The sequence below is a fragment of the Rhipicephalus sanguineus genome, chromosome 10 (assembly GCF_013339695.2).
Source record: "Rhipicephalus sanguineus isolate Rsan-2018 chromosome 10, BIME_Rsan_1.4, whole genome shotgun sequence".
In the NCBI taxonomy this organism is placed as follows: Eukaryota; Metazoa; Arthropoda; class Arachnida; order Ixodida; family Ixodidae; genus Rhipicephalus; species Rhipicephalus sanguineus.
In genome coordinates, this window is record NC_051185.1 from 22,825,217 (window position 1) to 22,849,189 (window position 23,973).

Here is a 23,973-nt window from a genome sequence, read left to right on the forward strand (position 1 = left end):
GCATAATTCATGGGAACACGTTCTATTTTTGTGTTGCAATATAATGACAAGTGATTAAGACATGATCGTTAATTGGCATTTTTCATATCTGTTGTTCTTCCTTTGCAAGTACAAAGTTGTGCGTGAGCTGTGCACCTAATTAAAAATCGACACAATACAACCTCGCTGAACCATTCTTGGCGACAGGAAGTCTTCCATGCGCCAAGTACGGGTTTAAAGGGACACTAAAGGCAAATATTAAGTCGACGTTGATTGTTGAAATACCGGTCCAGAAACCTCGTAGCGCTGCTTTTGTGCCAAGGAAGTGCCTATTTTGAAATAAAATCACGTTTTTAGTGGTCCGCATCACGTTAGCGCGCTTCAAATCTCCCGCCTGAAAATACGACTCTCATACGTCACTGCTGCCGTGCCCAAAGTTGCCCGCTTTTACTGCGCGGCCGCCGACACTAGTAGCAGCCGAGCGGAAGTAGCGGGACCCACAGTAGCAACAACGGCGCTGCGGCAAAGACTTGCTCAGATGGGCAGATTCAAAGCCGTCACTAAGTTGCGGTTGGTCTCGTAATCCTCAGTACGAAAGTGCAGCGAGCACACACGCAGAGGTTTTGACTGTTTAGCACACTGGCGCAAGGGCATGACACTAAGCCACTTCGAGCGTAAGGGTTCATTCCGTGGCACCCAGTGAAAAGACACACCGGTTTCCTTGCTGCAGCGCTGGCGTTGTGCACCATTCGGGCATCCGGCAATATCACACGCATGCGGCATTTTGTCGAACTTCCTGTCAGAGTGACTTTCACGAGCGCGCAAAACACGCACGGCAGTACGCGATCCCGAAACTACCACTGAGACGGGCGAGGCACAGCTCGGCGAAAACGGAACATTTGAACCACGCACGCCGTTCCCCATGGCAACGCCACGGAGGTTTTGTTTTCCATGAATCAAGCGGAAACGAACAAACAGCATTTTATTACGTCTTTTGATGCTCGGAATGTTCTTTTTTTACTGCTGCTAGTTTGATTACTAGTGATTTATTGTAGGCCGACTTCCCTACGTCATCGGGATCACTTCGAAAATGTCCCACTCGTGGCGCTCATCATGTGATACATTTAGCTTAATTTCTCGGTAAGTAGGGCACTGCTGTTGATAATATTGCCGTTTTAGAAGTTGTCATACATTGGGATTTCACTCTGACATAAATTGTTATTTGCCTTTAGTGTCCCTTTAACCAGATGGGGCTTCCTCACTACGCAGGAGCACCACTGTTGCTGCCATTTTGACAACGCTAGACGAATCATTCGTCAGCAGTCTTTTAGTCGCATTCTTATCTGTGTAATTGCTGTCTCTGCTGACAACGAAGCCCATTCATGTGCCTTTTCAATACCCGGTGTCCCAACATGGCTTGGGACCCAGCAGAAACTGACAGCCATACCCTTGCAATGAGACAACCCAAACTGTTACTGTACAAAGGTACGTCAGAGGCCTTTATTTTCCGTCATGATAGTGGCACGTGGACCCAGCTTAAGAGTCGGCGATGGTGACCTCAACTTCGACACCAGGCTCGATGCTGATGGACGTCTGTGCAAATCAGGTTAAAGAATGACAGGCTGCGTTGTGATGGAACAAATTGTAACAGTTACAGTTTCTTAGTCTCACAAAATGAGATACACTATGTTAATAATTCAGGTTTAACATTTTGCAATAAAGTATATCTTTCCCCCAAATTTAAACAGTGCAACTGTTATCAGTAACAGAAAATGTTTTCACATCGAAAGTCCTTTCGCAAGTATTCCAATCATGAATCTGTCTCCAGGATAACTTCTGCTGTGCGTCGATGCATGGTAATTCAGTGACAAGACAGCCTACTGGACATCAGTGGCCTTTACAAACATTATCTTCAAACAATGTGCCAATTGAGAAACTGGGCTGTCGGTAAGTGACCACACCAGACAAAAACAAGCCCCTGACTGAGGTTTTAGCACCTCAGCTATTTGGAAAAAGTCTGACCATATCAATATTATGTCCAATTGCACGTCCAATAATAAACAAGAGTGGCAGCTTTTCCAACTCAGTTGATAGCTTTCAACAAAGCTGACGAGGCAAAGCATGGCCACACAGTATTGTGTCAGCACACTCACTTATCAAATTATTGCACTACAAATAACACAGCACGCATTACCAATTTGCCATAACTTTTAAAGAAATGACCACATTCCAACACTGCATGGACCTGTACATTGAAAGTAAGGGACCTTGCCAATAATATCACTATAAACCGCAACCTCAACTCATTGCCAAAAAGGATACGATCTGCTTGACGATCTCCGAGGGCGAGTGAAGGTCAATGACACGCTTGTAGATGCGCATCTGGTAGCGATCCCAGGTCTTGGAACCCTCACCACAGGGCGTCTTACGGGTGGTGATGCGAAGGGTCTTGGTGGGCATCCGCACGGGCCCCTTCACCCGGAGCTCCTTGTCCTTGGCGCCCTTGATCAGGTCAGCGCACACTGAGGAGGAAACGCAACATTCGCAAGCTGAATTCTTTTGTAACAAAAGAAGGGGAATGCACAGATATACCCGACAACGTTGAAAGGAGGACAGCTACTGCCTTAGCTCAATTGGTAGAGCATTGGACGCATTATTCGAAGGTTGCAGTTTCGGTGCCTGCCAGCGGCAAGTTAACTGGTCTTTTCGTCCACTATAATTGCTTCACATCTGCACCACAATTACTACAAATAATGTCCCCTATACTTTCCTCGTCTTGATTGTCTGTTGGTTCTCATTAAGGTTGTCTCTTAGAACAGCAGCATAAGAAAATTAGATTCTGGGGTTTTACATGGCAAAACCATGACGTAATCAGGAAGAGAGTATTAGTGCAGGAGTACGAATAAATTTTTACCACCTGGGGGTCTGTAACATGCACTTAAATTCATTTACACATACATTTTCGCGCTTCATCTCCATCGAAATGCAGCTGGGAATCGTACGTGCGTCCTAGAGCTTACCACTAAGGAGCTTGGTGGCCACAGCACAAAAACTCTCTAACATGAGAAGAAACCAAACTTCTGCTGGTCTAACCTTCGGCCACTTTCGCCTGTCGTTCAAGGCAAACACGCTGAGAATTATGCAAGTACAGTGCATAGGACGACCGCTTTCATAAAAGCTTGCAGTGAGAGCTCCTTCGCATGTGGCGCTGAATACGAGTTGCAACACGATGGCCATGGTTGAAGGGGCCCCAAGCCTACAGTTAACCCCGGGAAACTGGTTTTGCAATTGCCAGCAGTCTAAACAACGTTTACGTCATTGATTGTTTCCTATGTCAGCGCCACCGTGCAGTGTTGGAGCCGCTTTGACCACTGGTAGCGTGTTGCAAGTCATATCGGGCGCGTGTGTGCCAACCGGCCAAAATAAGCACACTAGATTAGCCGGTGACACGACTTCTGTACTAACTGGAAGGCAGATTGCATAAACGACAGCACTTATGCCTGTACCTCGAAAGGGCATCACTAAAGTAACCTCTGAAATGCACCAACGCAAAACGCCGAACGCCGGTGCCAGCATTTCTCTTTGCTCACCCTTCTCCAAGCTGGCCACATTGCGACTCGTCAACGTGATCCTGATCCGGTGGACGGGCCAGGCTTGCGAGTCATCGACGGGCTTCGTGTCCTTGTACACAGACTGCAGGCGCGAAACAACAAAAGAACGAAAGATCAGCCCAGTACTCTATGTCAATCAAACACGATTCATACAATGACACCAGTTGCACGCTGTCGTCGGCACTTTAGGCCTAGCGCACGCGCGAAAGTACAACTATAAAACAACTATTTAGAATTATGATTGAAAAAATAGATGATCGGGCGAGAGCAGCTTACCATGACGACCTAAAGAAACACTCCTCTGGCCGACTTAATCGAAGTATTTCGTGTCGAAACACTTGAACAGCGGTGAGCCAGGGAATCAACGTGTGCACGCTACACAAACGTGGTAGGAAAGAGATCCGCCGGTGGCGATCGCACTGCCACCACACGACCCCACCACACACTCAATGTTAGAAAACATGGCGGCCATGACGTAAATATTCTCATGCGCCTGTTAAAGTGTAGCCTTCAAGATTTGTAACAAAGACTCGGAGACGACTAATGCTAAGGGTGCTAAGGCATGAGTTTAAATATTAGCTAATATTTCGCATAAAAGTAAAACTATTTACAGCAAATTAAAGTATAATAACATTTTAAAGTGAAATAAATAGTTACTTTTTGATTACGTGTTTGTGGCTTTGCGTTTGCGTCAGGTTACGTGCAAAACCACAATGATATCATCTGAGCCTCCTGTATCGTATAATAAAGCAAAATAAAGCTCTCTGTTGTACACAGCGCACTAAAACAGAAGCAGAAATTTTTACGTGACTGCCACAGCGCACCACCTGTGCGCTTTAATCGCCGATGACGTAACTTCCTCCATGTTTCCTAGCATGGCGACGTCTACTCTGTGCCGATCGGTGAGTGCACGACTTTACGCCAAAACACCCTTTAATTCTTCTCATGAATTACCTCACGGTAACGGTAAATCGTCCACCGCGACTCTATCCAAGTATCTTACTATACGTGCAAGTGCGGTAAGCCTCCGTACTGCGTGTAAGCAGCCGCGATCGTGTTTGTATGGAGCGTCTTAGAGCCCGTGAACAGCCTGCGCCTAGGTGGGTTGTTAGTTGCGCTACGAAGCTCTCCTAAAACAGCTTTTTCTCGATCTCCGCTGTGCTTCTCAGTGTCGACGGCACCTCAAAGCAACGACAAACTTCGTAGATGCCAACACTTCGGGAGAGTCGCATCTGTAACCATCTTTCAGGCGACTACACACCTTATGAAACTCGATGTAGCAGCGAAAACAGAAAAATAAAATTGCGCAGCCGGACCTATCGCAGATCCGCAGCTGTTCTTCGGGCTGCCACCGTGAGTTTTCAGAGGCTTGTCAACCTCCTGTCGACACCCTTACACATAGGCAGCGATGTGAGGTTGGCGGCTAAAACGATCGCGGGTGCTGCCTTAGTTTTGTTCGCATTAGCGCCGACACTGAAACCAGCCGTCAGCTGCCTTTGTTATACGGCAGAATGATGGAACACCGCTCTCGCTACTCTAAGAAACACTCGGATTACGCAGTAAGGTCCGCACAACGTGCAGTGTTTACATGTATTGATCGAGAACGTGAAACGCGTCACCCAAACTTATCCCCACTTCACGCGAAGACTTCGCAGGTAGCGTCGAAATCGGGGCGTTGGTTTTACAGGTTGTAAAACACCGTTGCCCCTTTCTAACCTCCGTTGACGCGAGGCACTCGACTGCTAACCCGAAGGTAGGTCGCGGGATCGAATCCCGGCCGCATTTTCGGTGGAGACGAAAATGTTTGAGGCCCGTGTACTTAGATTTAGGTGCATGTTAAAGAACCTCGGTTGGCCGAAATTTCCGGAGCCCTCCACTACGGCGTCTCTCATAATCATATCGTGGTTTTGGGACTTAAACCCGATATTTCACAGTATCTTCCAACTGATGAACAAGTCAAAAGAAATGGACACGTTTCGCGATAAGCGATTGTTTGCACAAAATTACACGGTCGTAACTGATACTTAATGTTTTCAAAACTTCGTGTGTACAGCTTCAATTCGCAGTCTGAATGTCTCCGAACGGTAGTTACTGGGTAACCCCTTCAATGACTCTGTCATGTCAAAAATATGAATGTCTACCTGCCAGATTTTGCCTCATTTTATACTAGAACAGCACCGGGTATGACGTGACACTTTAACGAAGGCAGCATGAAGTACTGTGGGCCTTACAGATGTTGGTTCAGTGTACAAAAACATGTCACACTTGTTACGGGTAATATGTTTCATCTCTGTATGACCAGCTTCTGTTAAACCAAGCTACGTGAATTCATCTTGCGAGATTTTTGTGTCACTTGGGTCAGTTTATTTACAGCAGCATTTAACGCTGACATCACCACTACAGAAGCAGCATGAAGTACTTGAAGGCAAGTGTTACGTGTGTAAAAAAAATTTCGCTTTTATTACGAAAAAATTTTTTTCATCCACGTGTGTCATGCTTTTCTTTGACCAAACTACGTAAATTCACCTTGCAAAATTCTGCCTCACTGAGATTAGTAATTTATTACAGCAACATTTAATACTGACATCACCACTATGGAGGCCATACAAAGCACTCTGGGTTACGGGCATTGGTTAAGTCTACAAAAACATGCCACATTTATTACAAGGAACATGTTTTCATCTGTGTGTCCATCGATTGTTTGTCCACGCTACGGGCAAACTTAGACTTCACACAAGGATGGACCCAAAACATTATTTGATAAATTGAGCGGTACTCATTGTTGTAGCTCTGCTTGCTCTGCAAGTTTTTCCTTGAGGTGGCATTGTTTCTGTGAAATATTCACAGCTGGCCTTGCGGATTTGCTGCATTCGCTGGATTGGAACTGCAGCGTTGTATTACATGCAGCTGCGGCCCTCTCCTTTTTTTTCTAATTTTTTATTTTCTTTTTCTTGTGTCATGCTGAAGTGTTCTAGAAAGCTGAATTGCTTTGGCTTTGTTTGGATTTTCTTTGTTTTATTATTTCATGAAGGGCAGTAGCTGAAGGTTCCGGGACCATCATGTATCAAAAGTGTACAGTCTATATAAAAAAAAAAAAGACCACATAAATGCTTACAAATTTACAGCAGTTGGATGAGGAATGCACCTGGTTTGGGATCACACCTGACTGCTGTTTGTGGATCTGTATTCTGCAGAGCATATCCCCACTGTAATTTATCAAACACAACATTTAACTTGCACGCTTCCTGTTCGAAGTTAGAAAAAATGCATACAGGAAGTGCGGGCAATTTCTGTCAGGCATGCACGGTTTTTTATTGCCTTATGCCCACAAGGTTGCCTCATAGTCAACGGAGTGCTGCTGAGCATGAAGTTACTATGGGTTTGATTCCAGCTGCGTTGGCCACCTTTTAATGGGCATAGGACATAGGAATGGGAAAACTATTGTGTACAATCATTTTGGTGCACATAAAAAAAAAATTAGCTGGTTGAAATCAGAACTTCAGTAACGTTCACAACACTGTGTGGTTTCAGAGCTGTAAACTCCAGAATTTTTTCGGGAGGCGCTTCGGAGTCATTGCGTGCGGTAATAGAATAGTTCATTACAAAATTTCCAAATAATTCCACGCAAAAGACCGCAGTCTGTGGAAAGACATTTTTGGATTGGAAGTTGTTGACAATTCATTGGCAGTAACTGGTTTCGTGTGCACTTGTTTCATTATCCGTTTGTTTCCTAATTTGCAAGTACTGCAATATCTAATTAGAAGAAATTAGAAAATTCTGCATGAAAATCTGGCAGTGTTGTTAAGGAAGAAAAAGAGGTATACTTGCAAAGAGTGTAAAAATTTGTGGTGGTTAATGTAATTTTTCAGCAGCTCCACCCTTACGGTTCCTTTCAATAATATGTGCGGACCATGTAAACACTAATCAAGAATTTTGTAACTTTTACCTTCCTTATTCTGTCGCTTCTGGCGGATAACATGCAAGAATAGAAATTCTGAAAAGATTTTACAAACAATGCATAGTTGAACCCAGTAACATTACTTGGAGGTACACTGACGTGTACCTTTTTTATGTACAGTGATATGTACATAAAAAAATACAAATACATAATAAAGCGCCAAAGGGGGGACACGGAATCAACATTGACGTGTATTAACATTCAACAACAACAACAGCAGCAAAAAGAAAACAAAAAGTCCAAGCAGAAATCGTAGGATTGCAAAAAAAAAAGAACAAGAAAGTTCAAACGTGTGCAGATCGCTAAAAGGAAGAAACGAAAGCATAAACAATAACTTTCATGTGTGCCCAGACTGCGTTAAAATATAACTTTGAAGCACAAATGTAAATATTTCACTGGACACGGGGACAATTTCTTGAGGTAGTTTGTTCCATTTCTGAATTGTCTGCGGAAAAAATGAATACTTTAAAAGGTTAATTCTGGTAGCAAGCTCGTGTGCTCTTAATGTGTGATCAGTACGGGCAGATATATATGTAGGCTTCATTGTATAGTTTTCTTTATGAATACCCATTAAACCATGAAATATTTGATGAAACAGAAATAGAGATAAACGTAAAAATTTTCGCTTGTCTTCAAGAAGAGGCCATCCTGAAGTATTTCTGACTTCGAAAGACCATCTTGAAAAGTCATAATCAGCTGTGACAAAACAGGCCGCTCTCAACTACACACGTTCTAGAGCATCGATGTTTACTTTAATAAAAGGGTCCCAAGTGCTCACACGTACTCCAAAAGTGGGCGTACATTTGACTTATACAGGGTTGCTTTCAGGCTGGCCGGTGCTTGCTTAAAGTTACGTCTCAAAAGGTTTAATGTACTTTAAAAGGACTGAGCGCTGGGCGAGTTGGTACTCCATTACTACGATTACTGGAGTAATGGTACTCCATTACTCCATTACTACTGCACTTGTGCGTGTGTCTTCCCTGTCCCTGTTTAGTTTTCGCATTTCTTCGTAGTAAAGGTTTAATGTGTTGCTAGCCTTTGATACAATGTAATCTATGTGCACATTCCATGTGAAGTTGGTGGAAAAAATAACTCCTAGGTACTTATATTCTTTCACAAGGGACAACTGTGTTGTGTTCATGACAAAGCTTGCCATCAGGGGCTGTTTTTTGTTAGTGAATCTTAACAGATTGCGTTTGGACAGATTCAGGGTCATGTTCCAAGTGGAACACCAAGACATAACTTTGTTTAGGTCACTTTGTAGCTGTTCACTATCTGATTGACAGGAAATTTCGCGGTAGATGCAGCAATCATCTGCATATAACCTAATGTGGCAAGACAATTGTTCAGTTAGGTCATTGGTGAATATAATAAAAAGCAGGGGCCCCAAGAGGGGCCCCTGTGGCATACCTGATAATACGGAAACTTCATATGAGCAGACACCACTAAGTATCACGCGTTCGTTTCTTTTTACAAGATAAGCTTCCAACAACTTTAAGAGGGTATTTGGTATGTGGGGGTGGGACAGCTTTTGTAGTAACAGGGTATGGGATACAGTATCGAATGCTTTTCTAAAGTCTAAAAAGATGCAGTCAACCTGCATACCCGAGTAAATGAATGCTGCGATATCATGGCAAAATTCTATCAACTGAGTATTGCGAGAAAAGCCAGCCCTGAAGCCATGTTGCATTGGATGAAAGTGCCTTTCTTTCCGATATGGTACGCTTCCATTAGTCCTCTGGCCCAGGGTGTCGGAACGAAATGTTTTTCGTTTCGGTTTTAGTTTCGTTCCACCGCAAAAAATTCCGTTCCGTTTCTGTTCCGGAACGAAAAAAAAATGTTCCGTAACGGTTTTTTTTAATGGAAAATTTTGAAGTTAAGGTAATCATAACGAACATTGGATTTGTGATGTAGTTACTTGCCCTGCTCTTAGGAAAGTGGGACAAGGGTAAAACACGTTCTTCAGAGGAGCGGAAGTAACTGTACCACGAATTTCTACCAACTAGCACAAACAAGTATTAATTTCAAAGTCATAGTATTTATTTTCTCAAAAGACAAATACAAATTTTTTAGTGGGCTCAATGCTTTGTGTCAAGGGAGTCAGCACGATCTCAGAAGCAGCACGTCGTTGAGTGTACTCTCTGATGTGCGAGACTGCTGTTCTGATAAAGAGATCGCCAGGCGTGCGCGACACACGCAGCACAGTCACAACGAAACCTGGAAGGGTGGACTTTGTAGAGCCCGCTGGAGAGTCTCTTGGGGCAATAATACAACTACACATGCAAGGTACCCACTACGCCATAAATCATCCCAATTCTTCTGAAGTAGAGAAGTTCCCACTATGCCATTTTTCGTCATTCTTCAAAGTCTCGTGGTACACGCTACACATCTGTAAGGCATTATATGTGCACTTTGGTGGACAACTATGGCGCCAAAATCAGCTGTTGTGATCTCATAACAGCTTTCGCTGTAACAAACTTCAGCGCCGACAATGCCCTCTCTACGCTGGCCTGCATGACAGGCGCGCAAAAATCCACTTGCGTTAATATAAACATCTCTGGTTGCCACTGTTTTTGTTTTTCGCACAATTTCAACATATCTTTGCTTTGGAATTCCTGCCTGAGGTACGCGCTAATACCGTACCCTGAGATATGCTCACATTGCACGAGCTCAGTTGCTCCGGATTGCGAAGTTTCCTCGTGAACCGAAAAACGATTGAAAAAATTTTGTTTTCACTCCGGAACGAAATAATAGATAAAGTTTCGGTTGCATTTTCGTTCCGGTCCAAAATATCGTTTTTTTTCGTTTTTCGTTTTCGGTTTTCGTTCCGTTCCGACACCCTGCTCTGGCCACCGAATTCCCAGTTGTCTGGGAATTCGGCGATTCCCAGGAAGGAAGTGATTGTGTCAGTGATACTCCTGCGGTGTTATGCAACAAAGAAGAAGATTTGATGTTCTAATTTGCAGTCTGGTGACATGTCTTTTTTTTTGTGGTTATGATGGGCATTGCGCTTGCGCATGGTGGCTGTACAGTATATAATGTAGGAAAGTTTTCTCACAATAAAGATGGTTGCGAGTTAGCGCTTGTCCTGTACCGAATTTGCTCTCTGCAGTTTAGCTTTTATCAGAACACACAGCACCATTCTCAGCCCCTTCCCATTATCAGCCCATTGCGTGAAACTTTACTTAAGTCCATTCATGGGTGAACCAATCGCAGGCGGCCATGGGTAGAGCCGGCCGTTGCAATGTCCTGGCATCGTCCGGCCGGTTGCTGGCCCTGTGGCTGCTGATGAGCTTGTTCACGGGCTGTGCGGACACGTTCTATGTTCCCGGGGTGGCGCCGGTGGAGTTCAGCCGGGGTCAGCCCATCGAGGTGAAGGCGGTCAAGATGACCAGCACGCTGACACAGCTGCCGTACGCCTACTACTCACTCAACCTGTGCAAGCCCAAGAACGGCACGCTCAACTACAAGTCTGAGAACCTCGGTGAGCAGAGCAACGAGCCGCCTCGGAGTTGATTTGCACGTATGCAGTGTAGATTAGCTTAGTAGACACCAAGGACTTTTAAGAGAACTGTTGGAGTGGAAATCATGTCTGGAAAGTGAAGGCAGACCTCCGCCATCTGACTCCAGTCACAATGAAACGTTTCCTTACAGCGAAGCAAACACAGTATTTGCATCACGTGCCACATGAATTTGCTATCAGTAATTTTCCCGAACAGATACTGCTCAACGGGTGTCTTAGTTTTACTAGTTTCCTCAAGAAGCATCAAAGTATTGGCAAATTTTAGTAGAGATCAACTTACCAATATTCATCCAGATATATTACTTTTGTAGGAAACAGTGATCTCTTATTTGATATTTTGGCTATCTGCTGTTAAGACTTTATGAAAGCTTCCACTCCAGAATTTTTGTTAAACCTCCTTTGTAGTCGCCTTTCTTTTGGTTACTAACCCACCTGCCTCGTCATTCACACACACGAATGTATACAAATATATTTTACCATTGTAACACTCGGGCTACGTTGTTCCAAACAAAAAGTAACTATAAAGGGCTGAGCCACTGGAATGACTCAGATATTATAATGAAAAAGTCCATAAATGGGGGTGGGTGCTCGAGCCGATGTTTCGACACCACCCCCTGTTAACGGATTTTTTCATCGCAAGCTTCCGTCTTACACGTCCTGCCTTTTTTTTTTTTTTTTTTTTGGATTTCAGCTGTTATGAGAATGCTTGGTGGTGCGCTCATTACTTTTGTGTAGTGTTCTGGCTTGCAGCTTCAGATGTTTTTGGCTTGGTATGTATGTTATCTATGCTTAATTCGTCTAGATTTTCAAGCACCTGTATTCTTCGGAAGTGAAGAGGTGGATGCATTGTTTTTTTTTTTTGTACCAGCACTGTAGCTCCGGCAGGCATCACATGCAATGCATAAGTGTATTTATCTGTCATGATTTGATGTCGAATGCTAGCTTTTGCTGTATTAGATGACGTCTTAAAGAGCTCTTAAATACTACACTCCGTTTATTACATGAGGCACAACACTAAGAAAGCTAGCGAGACTTCTCGCGATACATGCATTTGCACCAAGAAATGGTTCAATGATTTATCACCCGTAATGTGATTTTATTTTTCGTTTTTAGACTGAGTAATAAGTGAAGATTCTTTGTGCCTTAGAAATAAATGAACCCCATTGTTTATTTGGTCGTCAGTAGGTTGTTCTGGATTGCTTAGCGTCTCTTTGTTTTTGTATCGTGGTCATTGCGAATTAGTTTCGGTAGTGCGCAGCCGGAGCCGATCACAGAGGCCACGTTTGCAACGGCCGAATCCAAGCGTGAGACACGTGGACTTGCACATTTTGCTGTCCAAACTTACTGCATAGCTTCCACGGCGTTGCACCTGATGTATAAAGTGTAGTACACTCAAACCTTGATATAACGAAGCCGGATATAACGAATTATCGGTTATAACGAAGTAAATGAAGAATAGTCTTGTCATAGATACAGTGTTACAAATAAACGTTTATAATGAATTTTCGGATATAACGAAGTTATTCTCATGGCAGATGTGACTTTGTTATAATGAGGTTTGGGTGTATAGCGAAGCATTAAAGGAAACGAAATTGTCATAGCTAGGAAGCGCCAAACCTAGCCAAATCTTGGAACTCTGGGAACTGGGGTGTAAGCGTTGAGTGAGTGTACCTCTCCGCAACTCTTCGATGTGGCTTCCAGGGGAGGTCCTCCGCGGGGACCGCATTGTGAACACGCCCTATGAGGTTCACATGGCGGTGGACCAGACGTGCAAGCTGCTGTGCCACATCAGGGACACCGACCCACCGCCCATCTCATGGCAGCTGGAGGACTCCCAGACTGCCGCCCAGCGCATTCGGCACCAGTACTTTGTCCACCTGTGAGTGGCCGGCACTGTTCTCGTAGATATTTTTAATTGCATTATTACGATACTTATTATTTGCTATGTTAAATGGCTTTTCATCACTTAACGTTAACAAGACATCATCAGTCCCTTTTCCTGCACCATTGTGCACATTTCGACAGGGACAAAATAAGTTCAAAAACGCCGCCTCTGTGCTGATATTTAATGCGTCTTGAGGAACTCGGGTGGTCAGAAGTAATCTTAAATCACTAAAGCATGCCTCATAATCATATAGTGGTTATGTAAAATTCTAAAATTTTTCTTAACCATCATTGTAATTATACAATCTTGACGTATTCCTTTTATGATCGCCTTATACTAAACCAAACAAATGCTGTCAGATGTCTTGGCACTCACATTTCTTGTGACTGCACATAGGCTCTGCACATAAGTGAGATAAACTCTTCAACCGTGCCCTAACATCCTGATCTATTAAACCTCCTACCTGCAAGACTTTCATGTATCCTAATTAAGACTATGTTAGCGCCGTCTTGGATCTTCATTTAGCAAGCCTATTCAGCACAGTTGAGTATGTTTAAAAATCACACGACTAGGGTCATTCTCTACAATCACTCCCAATATGTCTACATAACTGCACTAACGGCATGGTAAATTAAGTCTTCCACTATTAGCCTTTATTATCAATTCTCTCAGATCCTCCGGCAGTTAAAGGTGCCGTGCAATGCTTTTTGAGCATAGTTAGAAAACGCTGCCGATAGTTAGTTGAGGCTCCTGAGAACACGCGAGCCAAACATTACAATGCAGCACACGGCCTGGAATTTACAATTAATTCTTAAAGTCAGCTAGAAATCGTTCCCTCTTCTTTCTACAAATGATGCGATATACCAAAATATCACGGCTATTGGCTGATTTGAGCACCGTGAGCTGCATATCTACAGCGGCTGCCGGGAGAGGCCGCCACGTGCCCGCGCGTGCGCTCACGGTCACACTGAAAGTAAGCTGCGCGTTCTAAGAAAAAAAAAGAAAAAGTGCTCAAGGGCCATGACGCGCGCGTAACGTAACTTCTTTCTCCCGTGCCAGCCCTTCCTGCTTGTCTTCCAGCACTCTCGTCGGGATGAGGGAAGAGAGAAAGCAATTACATCGTGTGACAAATCTCTGCGACTCCACTCGTACTTGACGGATTCTAAAAACTTTTGCGGTGGTTGATTCGTGAGGCAATAAACTCCTTTTATGAAGCCATTTGACGGTTACTCGGAAAAAGAATTGCGGGGCCCCTTTAACTGTTTGACCAGCTCATCACATCTCCTGCTACACTCACTCGAATGCTCTTCATCCTCAATATGCCCACCTAAAAACATTTAAACAGTACTTCTTCATGCGCATGTACAAAGACTGGAACTGTCTGACCACTCCCACTTCTAAACTTTCATGGATGTCAATAGCAATGTTGGATTTGCCAGAATAGCCACATGTATGTATTTTTTTCTTTAACAAAACATTTTCTTGGCTCTGCTTTCCCTCCCTCCCCTCCTGTCGTCCTCTTCGTTGCCTGGGAAGCTGCCTAGCCAAGTAGGCAAGCAGGTAGTAAAGCAACCAGGCTTAAGTGCACAGATGAGTAGACAGGCTATCCCAGTGCACCATGCGGCTAAGTGATCCAAGTGACAATTTCAAGATGAAGTAGTAGTTTCATGTAAGATAAAGCCAAGAGATTATCTTCACTCCCCCTTCCCTGTTCATGATTGCAGGCTTGCCGACAACATGCCATGCGCGACACGCCTTGAATCGTTTGACAGCAGTCAACCAGTCTACGAACATGGCTACCGGCTTGGATTCATTGAGAATGACAAGGTATTACTTCGCTCATTTTCATTTCCCTTACAGAAAAAAGCTTTTCGTGTACTTTGTTGGTAGGTGTCTGCGTGTGTGTGTAAGGGATGGGGGGCTTTGCTTGCATGCGCATGTTTAGGGTTGTGTTTGCATGCTTTTTTTTTTTAATTTTTATATAGGATGAACACTCATGCCTGAAGTGCATCCACTTAGAGTTTAGCATCTTATCACAGTTTTGCGGGCACAGTAAAGTAGTGTTGTGTTGCAAAGTTAACACAGATGTATTCAATGTCGTACTATACTGCCTTGCTAAGGTAATAATTACTGCAACGTGTGATGCCCACTTGTGTTTCACTTTGCAGCCGTACATCAACAACCACCTAAAGCTCGTTCTTTACTACCACACGGAGGACAAGTGAGTGTTTCAAGATTTGCTACCTTGATTTGCACCACTTTTTGTGCCTCAGACTCTTTTGGAGAGTTTTACTCCGAGAGAGTAAAACTCTTTTACTCCCTCGGAGTAAAACTGTCCAAGAGAGTAATGTTAAGATGAAGAAAGCAAAATGTCATTGCAGTACTGCCTATTCAGCAAACACGCACACAGTTCTAATTTTATTTGCCATTTGGCAACTTGTGCCCAGGATAAACTTCATATATCAAACCTCAATATAATGAACACGGATATAACGAATTATCGGTTATAACGAAGTACACGAAAAATAGCCTTGTCATAGACGCAGGTTACAAAAAACGTTTATAACGAATTTTCGGATATGGCGAAGTTATTTTCATCGCAGGTGTGACTTTGTTATAATGAGGTTTGAGTGTTAGTAGTAGTATTTTGTGAAGTTCTAAAATTTAAAATATGGTGCCTACTTTTTTATCTGTGTGCCAATCGACTCATTCTGTTTCCATTTGCAGCGAGCACTTCAGGGTCGTCGGCTTTGAAGTTGCCACCAAGAGGTTTGTATTCTACGGATGTAAACCTATTTAATTGCACTTTTTCACCTTTCCGTTATATCATCAATCATCACTCCCGAAGAAGCTTTGGTTGTACACAAAGTTGTCACAAATTGCTTTATGTGTCCCTTAAGGCTAGAGCTAAATAAAATGGTTTTAAACCTCTCAGACGCCACCTATGAAGAAGTGTTTGTAAATGCATCAAATCGATACAATGTTATTTCAAGGCACTCGATGTTATATTGCAACAAAAATAATGGCGTAATATTCATTCATTTAAGTATGTTATAATAATCATTCCTAATTACTTTGTCATTAAATATGTATCTATTTATTCTGAAGCCATATATGTTCTGTTTTTGCATAAAAAGAATGAAATCTCAGGCTAGAAATGTAGTGGAAATTCGTTTTCGGTTATGTCTATGTTGAACAAAGAAAAATTGTGCTTTTGACGTGGGTAGTAGGAAGCGGCACGTCGAATGGCTCGTCAAATATGGTAGTGCCTTCAGCAAAGTGACCATATGCAATAGTACACTGCAAAATGAAGACAAATTTATTATGCAGGAGCTTCGATTTACCCAAAGTGCAATGTATCGTATTCTTTCTCAGCCCCCAGTTGATACAAATAGCAAAAACAAGTGACGTTACACAGTTGTGTGCATAGCATCTCAAAGGGTTAAAGCAGTCTTCAAAGTACTTTCTCAAAACCATGAAACATAAAGTCTTGGCGGCTTTCCAATGGATGGCAGTGGGTTGTAATCTCAATGTACTGTCCTGTTATGATGTGAAGAACCTGTAGTATAAGTTAAAAGAAAAGATTGAAATGTTTGTTCGCAAAAGAAAAGCACGAACACTCAGTACAATGATAGTGACAATGATAGTGGCGAGCACAGCTATTGCTCATTGCTGCCTGATCCACGAGTGAACCACACAAGCTCTTTACGCATGCTACATAGCACAATACTCACGGATTTAAACAGATAATTTTCTTTCTTTTAGTATAACGACTGCTATGAGCAAGTGCTCATGATGAACGCGTCATGACACTGCAAATCTCACCGCTAAAGGTAATGTTGGTTCTGATGTAAGTGTTCGAGCTAAAATCATGCCGACATGACACGAACTGTAGACGCTGGAAACAAAAGTACGAGCTTAGCCGTGAATTCTCGCATTTCAGTCCGCGATTATGTACATTTCAGTGAAGTAGCATGGGGCTCACTTTTTGCCGGTATCAGTTTAGTTTTTCGAGTAATTGTTTACAAAATATACCGGATATAATTCATGCGCTTGTTTATTGATGTCTGTTGACTATCGGCACACATGCTTATAAAAAATGTTGTACGTAACAAAGTTATCTTCGTGCTGAATGCAACTTTGTTGTAACGAGGATTGGCTGTAGGGGTTTCACGGCTGTCTTGCGGTCCTTTGTTATGTGCAGCGTGCACAAGGATTCGATGAAGTTCCTGAAGGGTGGCTTCTGCGAGTTTGACCCGAGCCAGGCCAAGAAGCAGGAGGTGAACGAGAACGGCATCACAGACCTGTACTTCAGCTACGAGGTGGAGTGGAAACAAAGTAGCATCAGGTGGGCTTCCCGATGGGACACCTACCTGGCCATGACCGACGTCCAGATCCACTGGTTCTCCATCGTCAACTCGGTCATCGTAGTCTTCTTCCTCTCGGGTGAGGCGTCCAGCTCCTGTCATGTTAAAGGGGCCATGACACCCAATTCTTGATCATAATCTGTGTTACATGGGCTAATCCTCATGCGTTCACAAACAAACTGGCGAAACTTTAGTGCATTTGGTCGAGCACTTAGTTTATTAACTGAATATTTTTATAAACGCACAAGCTGCGTGAGATTCGGGTAATACTAACGCACTTGCGAGCTGTGATGTAACAAGCTGCTTGCTGTGCAAGCGTCTGCATTCCGGCAAACGATTTTGTTTCGTGCTTAGCTGCACGTGCAATCGAGCTATGTCAGATTTGTTCAGCTCAGCATTGAAACTTTGATAGAAGGCAGCGACTTCACTCCATGCAGCACACAATGTAACGCATGCCATGGCAAAATGGTGGTTGCTGGCAGTGGGTGTTGTTTATAGCCGGCGACTTCTAGGGCTCATTTTGCACTTTATTCTTTTACAGTCTACCTTTCACATATGTATAGGCACAATAGACCCTCTACAGTGAAACCTCGTTAATACGTACCTGCCGGGAACGCGGCATAACTACGCACTAAACGGTAGTACGCAATAAACACCAAGTACAAATTTGCATCTCCTAGCGTACGCCATCGCCGCCAGCAAATAAATAGAGTGCCACAGCAAATATTGCCTAAAGTACCCACCGCAAAGCCTTTCCTTTCTTTTTGCCAAAGTGGAGAAAAGATCCTGGCACACTCGCACGACCGCCCGATAGCGCGTAGTGGCGACGCCGAAGAGCGCATTTCGAAACTATTGCAGGGTCCGGGATACGCGGTCAACGCAGTGACCGACATAGTGACAGAACGGACAGTGTCTGCTTTCCGCGGTATATGTGCGTGCGTCTAACCGCGATCTGCTACTAAACGAAAACTGACACAGTTCCAGTGAAACGCGGTACGGCCGCGTGGAGCCGATCGTCTCCCGGCTAGTTGCGTGCAGCGCGTCGCCTACTCGGCTCACGCCGTCACTACCGGGCCGCTTGCTGTGCCGCACGCGCGCATTTATCGTGCGAATGTTGTTCGTACCCACTTCGCTCTAGATCGTGCACAGATGCGGCGAGTAGCTTGTTCGGTTAACGCAGCGATGAAGAGGTTCATGCAAGCGATGCGCACTCCGCGATGCTCTAGCGGTCCTGGCAGCGGACGGAGGCGCGTTGGGTGGTCGCCTAATAAAAGCGTGCAGTATGGTTACAACCGCGCTACGCTTGCTGTATTGTAGACGTGCGTTTAGTGTGCTAGCGTCAATGCAGCGAGGTTTCTCGGCGCCCACGACCCGCAACGCTAACTACGCAACAGCGATCTGCTTTCGCTTCTACAAAGCGGTGCGCGCCTGATGACGGCTTAGCAGCGTTTGCTGTCGGGCTGGTTGGTACATAGCTGAAGTTCTTCGTCTCTGCCCGAGCATTTGTGCTATTAATTCAACTTCAGCCTTGAAGACAGCCGCGCACAACGAAGCGGCAGCGATCGGCGGCCCAGCGCATTCAGGTTGTCGCCTAATAAAAGTGTGCAGTAGGCTTAAAAAGTAGCGCTGCGCCGCACGCGTGCCCGAGCAGATAGCTGAAGATACTTATTGTGATAAGTCATGTCGGCGATAAGTCATGTCGGCGCGTTCGTCGGTGGCCGCCACCTCGCCTTCATTCTTTCCCGATGCTTCCCGCAAAGGCGTCGCCGCAATCGCGCGGAAGTCGGAATCGGGGATCGACTGATCTGCGCACTTCTCAAAAAGGCGGAAGACCTTTGGCGGCACATTCCGGCGTCGGGAAGTTGAGCGGCGCAGTAAAATTTTATGGCACAAAAAGTTATCGCGGTACGCAGGGTACGCACTAACCGGTAGGCATAGGGCGAACCACTACGGCTTAAGCGGTCAGCGAATGCATTGGGCTCTGTGGGACTCGGTCGGGGATTCGTCGCAACTACGTTTTAACCGTTAGTACGTTTAAAGCGGGTACGTATTAACGAGGTTTGACTGTACTTCAATTTTTTGCTGAAAAGTGCAGATTCTTGGGTGACTGTGTCATGGCCCCTTTAAAATGTCGACTTCAAATGAATTTGACATTTAATTGATTGTTCGCTTAAATTTAAATGGTCTTTGATTGGTTTAATTGTGCAAAGCAATTGCCATCTGTGCAATATTTTGCGTGAGAAATGGCAGGTTCGCAATGTCATTCAAAGTTGGGACAAATTTTCAGCAAATCCATATGGAGCAGAACCTTGTTAATATGCATTCTAGTGGTGGAACCAGAAATTTATTTCAATTAAGAGTTCAGGCTAAAGAGAGCTCCTTTGAACTTAGTGCAGAAACACGTGCATAGGCCTTTCCATGCATGGTAATCTATAACAGGTGCACCTGTTATAGATTACCATGCATTGGCCAAGCTGTGACAGCTGGTCACTTCATGCTTGCCGTCTTCCCGGGGCGGCAGTTGCATTGTTATCTAAAATTTTCAGAGAAAAAAAATTTTCAGGTAAAGCTGTGGGACTTGCAAGAGTGATAGATCTCATTTGCAATAACCATTGAGTGGTTCTTGGAGTTCAATTAACTGGTGTTCATCCCTATTCAAGTACAGACAACTTTGTCAGGGCCAGCTGTACAGTTTAAGTTATCCGTCAATTCGAATGATGAGATGTCGAATTGTCGGGGTTCTGCTTTGCTAATCACCATTGCTCGTGCTGGTTGAACGGGCACGCTTGACATCAACTTATTTTCTAGACACTAGTGCCAGAGTTCTTTGCTGTAAGTTGAGCGGGGCACACTGTTTTGATGGTAGACTCACTAATTTCTATTTCTCTTTTGCTTCAGGCATGCTGACCATGATCATCGTTCGGACGCTTCGTAGGGACATTGCCCGCTACAATAAGGACGAAGACTCGGTGGGTGCCTGCTTGCTTTTCATTCAAACGTAACACAGTGGCGACTTGAGTTCCGTGTTCCAATGCACGCCACATGTGAAAGATAGAAATTCTGATTATTATAGGAAAGACAAAGGCAGTGAAACGTAAACTTAAAAGGAGAAAAAAAAACTGCAAACAAAAAGTGTCGAAGTACAGTGATAACACCTTCTTTTTTTTTACCTTTGTTTCATCAAGAAGAAATGGTGTGAAATCGCAGATTTCTCGTGCTCGAAGCCATCTTCGTAGCATGCTTCATAGACAGTATTCACTGCTGGTCAGGATTGGAATGGGCCCTCAATATCTATGCAGTACGTGAATTTCACCGACTTCTTTCATTTCTTTGTTTTGCACAGGAAGACGCGATGGAGGAGACGGGCTGGAAACTGGTCCACGGCGATGTCTTCCGTCCGCCGCAGTACCCCAAGCTCTTCGTTGCCGTTGTTGGCAGCGGGATTCAGATCTTCTTCATGATGTTTATCACAATCGGTGAGCAGCAATAAATCATGACCTGCCCTGCTTCCCATTTGGCTAAGCATTGCAAATGACATACTGTGTATGCTAACGAAGCTGTTGTTTGAGGCTGTTAGCCTGGCTTGACACAGTGCGAGCTTTGTGAGCAGTTTATCCCAGAAATATAAACATGGCTTGTCCTTTTGTCCATTGCCGTCCTGCTCTCTTATTTCCAGTCTTCGCCATGCTGGGAATGCTGTCTCCAGCCTCTCGGGGAGCCCTCATGACGGCTGCCATCTTCCTCTACGTCTTCATGGGGTGAGTTTGGGAATGCCGGAAGTATGTGGATGCTAGGAACATGAGCTACGGCTTACCATTTATCGCATAAAAGCCGAACCTGGCATGCAGTTTTAATTTAACAAACTTTTCAGTCGATGATGCAATCACTTTACGGATACAATCGCTGACCGTTTAGTTGGACGCTGAAAATTCGGACATGCTAATTTATTTGGACACCTTCGCAGCACTGCCACTCGTCCCATTGAAGTAACGTAAACTCACGACTGAAAATTCAGATGCCCCACAGTGCGCCGTTCGATTTTTCGGACTCTGGCTGGCTGATCGGGTGCAACGTCAAACGCCATGATAAGCTACGTCGCATTTAGTGTAGACAACCCTGTACATGCGCCTGCAAAGTCTGGCAGTGTCCTGCTCCACTCACTTTGTATGTCGCAAGGTTTAATCGTGCCGTAGCTTGGAAACTTTGTTATTACTCTCCTACTCTCCTTGACATAAATAAGATTGATTGATTCATTCATTCATTGAACTTGAGTTGTGTTATGCTATCTTACAAAGCACAAGTTGACTGTGACTTTCTGCCTGACAGCTTGTTTGCCGGCTACTTCTCGGCCCGCTTGTACAAGACCTTGCGGGGCGTTCAGTGGAGGAAAGCAGCCTTCCTGGTACGACATTTTGCTTCTTCTCCATGTTGTTTCTTGTTTTGGAAGGATTGTGTCAAAAGTGTTGTCACTGGCAGGGTATCACTTTGTCATCTGCAGTCAACCACAGACGTTAGAACGCCGCAGTGTCTGGGCACATTTGTCATCGAGCAAGAACTTTGCCTTAATTGAAACCTTCAGAGGAAGGTTAGGCCTAGTGCAGCCACTGTATGTACAGGGGCAGGGGAAGTAAAGATTACCCAGGCCGCTATGCCATGTATTCCAGTGGCAGCAAGGCCTGCAAACCTTTGGCCACCACTGTACATGTTCCTGTGTTCATATTAACCATTTAGAGCACACACAATGCAATTATTTGCATAACAGCATTGCAATAATCTATGTAATTGTATTCTGTTATTGTCATATAGTGTGCAATTTTATAGATGTCATAGTAGTTTGAAATCAACTATTGTTATGTCACGTAGAGTGCGTGCAAGAGGCAGTGCCCCTCTGTGTCAGTGTTATATTGTCACTGTAAACTTCATGCGGCAACATCACACTCTGAATGGCAATCAGGGTATTGACAATCAGGGTATTGAATGACAATTAGGGTATTGAATCAGGGTATTGAATGCAAAGTGCAAAAACACCCACGTGCTCGGATTTAGGTGCATGTTTTAAATTCAAAGTGGCCGAACTTAATCTCAGGTCCCTCATAATTGTAATCAGGTCGTTGCTTTGCCTGATAAAGCTACAGGTATGAATTTTTTTTTAGTGGCATTGTTAAACAGGTCACAAAAATTTTAGGCGTTACTTAGGTAACACGTTTTTGCAAAGCACTGGGTTTCACATCGAGCAAGATAGTGGTGTCACCTTACTGCATTCCTAAACAAACGTGGCACCATGAGTCATGGCTCTAGGTACCAAACCACTAAGACATTCATTCAGTAAATGAGTATTCTCAACTTGCACAATATTTATGCAACCTTTTTCCTTTCACGCAGACGTCAGTCCTGTATCCAGGCATAGTGTTTGGAACGTGCTTTTTCCTCAATTTCTTCATCTGGGGGAAGCACTCGTCGGGAGCGGTGAGTTTGATTTCCAAATTTTCGCTGAGGCTCTTGTGTGTCTTGTGTTGACCTCTAGTGCTTGATTCACAGGTTTCTATGAGAATTTGTCTTTCTTAAAGTTAGTGACTTGCTTTTATGCTAGCTGAGGCTGTTTTTTTAAGCTGTCTCATTTAAGTAGGCACATGGAAGTGTTAGCTGACGCACCAGATCGAAAAGTAATGCAGAGTTCACTACTCAGCGAGTTTTGTAATGTCATTGTTTTCATGTTTAGAGGCCCATAATCCGAGTTTTTAATGTGAATGATTTCATAGGAAGTAAATCAGGATTTTTTTAGACCACTTTTCAATCAGCATAACGAAAACGTAATTTTTCTACCTTAACTTGTGTTAAAACCTCCAGTGATGTGAAGTGGGATTTAAAAACTGTCATAAAGCTATAATGAAGGCTGAAGTTACTGTAGATTATTAATTAGTTTTGAAGAATAACTCTATTAAGAAGCCGTTATGGAAATAAAAAGGCTTGCACAGCTGTGCAACTGAGTCATACCAGTACTGTTTGTTATTGTTGACAACGTTTGCTCTCTTGGGAGTCGCCACTTGACCAGATTGCAGAAACTTGTGCGCTTGTCTCGTCTTCTTCTTAGTCCATGTATTTAGTTGCTCCTCTAGTCATTTCCAGTCTTCACTTTGTGTTTCCTGTCCACTCTTATAACAGTGTAATATTTTCAGTGCCCGGCTATACCTTGGCCTCACTCCTTAAATGACAGTATGACAGTTATATTCCCTTGTGAAATTCACCGCCGCTTTTAGCTGTGGTTTTATTAACGGCTGAGCTGTTTGAAGCTGAGGTAAATACCTGGGGATCCATCGTTCGTGCTTTCTAGCCCAGCTGCAATAGACTCAGGCCTCATTATAACAGTCACATCTGCCACAAAAATAACTTCGTTATATCCGAAAGTTCGTTATAACCGATAATTTGTTATATCCGTGTGCATTATATCGTGGTTTCAGTGTAGCGAAGCTTGACGAGAGGGAGAGCATGGGTAAAGCTAAGTGGGTGAGAGCGAAGCCTAGTGTTGAGAGTTAAGCCTCGTAGGGAAAGGGTAGCGACGTGGAGAGAATGAAGCTCGGTTGAGAGGAGGAGAGCAAAGACGGAAGCTACGAGGAGAGAGCAGGAGTGCGATTGGCTGTGCCGGTAAAAGG

General features: G+C 44.1%; 2 protein-coding genes across 2 annotated transcripts in view; one reads left to right on the plus strand and one right to left on the minus strand.

Annotated features, from left to right (window-relative positions):
- Positions 1-1,451: 1,451 nt before the first annotated feature.
- LOC119407243 (40S ribosomal protein S20) lies at positions 1,452-4,017 on the minus strand. Its single transcript, XM_037674120.2, has 4 exons — positions 3,867-4,017; positions 3,570-3,672; positions 2,302-2,501; positions 1,452-1,572 (listed from the first exon to the last, which is right to left on the minus strand). Exons 1-4 carry the CDS (start codon positions 3,867-3,869, stop codon positions 1,516-1,518), a joined length of 363 nt encoding a protein of 120 aa, XP_037530048.1. The 5' UTR covers positions 3,870-4,017; the 3' UTR covers positions 1,452-1,515.
- A 407-nt stretch (positions 4,018-4,424) lies between these two features.
- Positions 4,425-23,973, plus strand: part of LOC119407244 (transmembrane 9 superfamily member 4) — a 32,406-nt gene continuing 12,857 nt past the window's right edge. The window contains exons 1-12 of the mRNA XM_037674121.2: positions 4,425-4,492; positions 10,765-11,032; positions 12,773-12,950; positions 14,681-14,783; positions 15,125-15,177; positions 15,684-15,725; positions 17,161-17,402; positions 20,222-20,292; positions 20,667-20,799; positions 21,000-21,081; positions 21,650-21,725; positions 22,706-22,789. Coding sequence (XP_037530049.1) covers positions 4,454-4,492; positions 10,765-11,032; positions 12,773-12,950; positions 14,681-14,783; positions 15,125-15,177; positions 15,684-15,725; positions 17,161-17,402; positions 20,222-20,292; positions 20,667-20,799; positions 21,000-21,081; positions 21,650-21,725; positions 22,706-22,789 — 1,371 coding nt within the window. The 5' untranslated portion in view covers positions 4,425-4,453. The remainder of the gene's footprint in view (positions 4,493-10,764; positions 11,033-12,772; positions 12,951-14,680; positions 14,784-15,124; positions 15,178-15,683; positions 15,726-17,160; positions 17,403-20,221; positions 20,293-20,666; positions 20,800-20,999; positions 21,082-21,649; positions 21,726-22,705; positions 22,790-23,973) is intronic.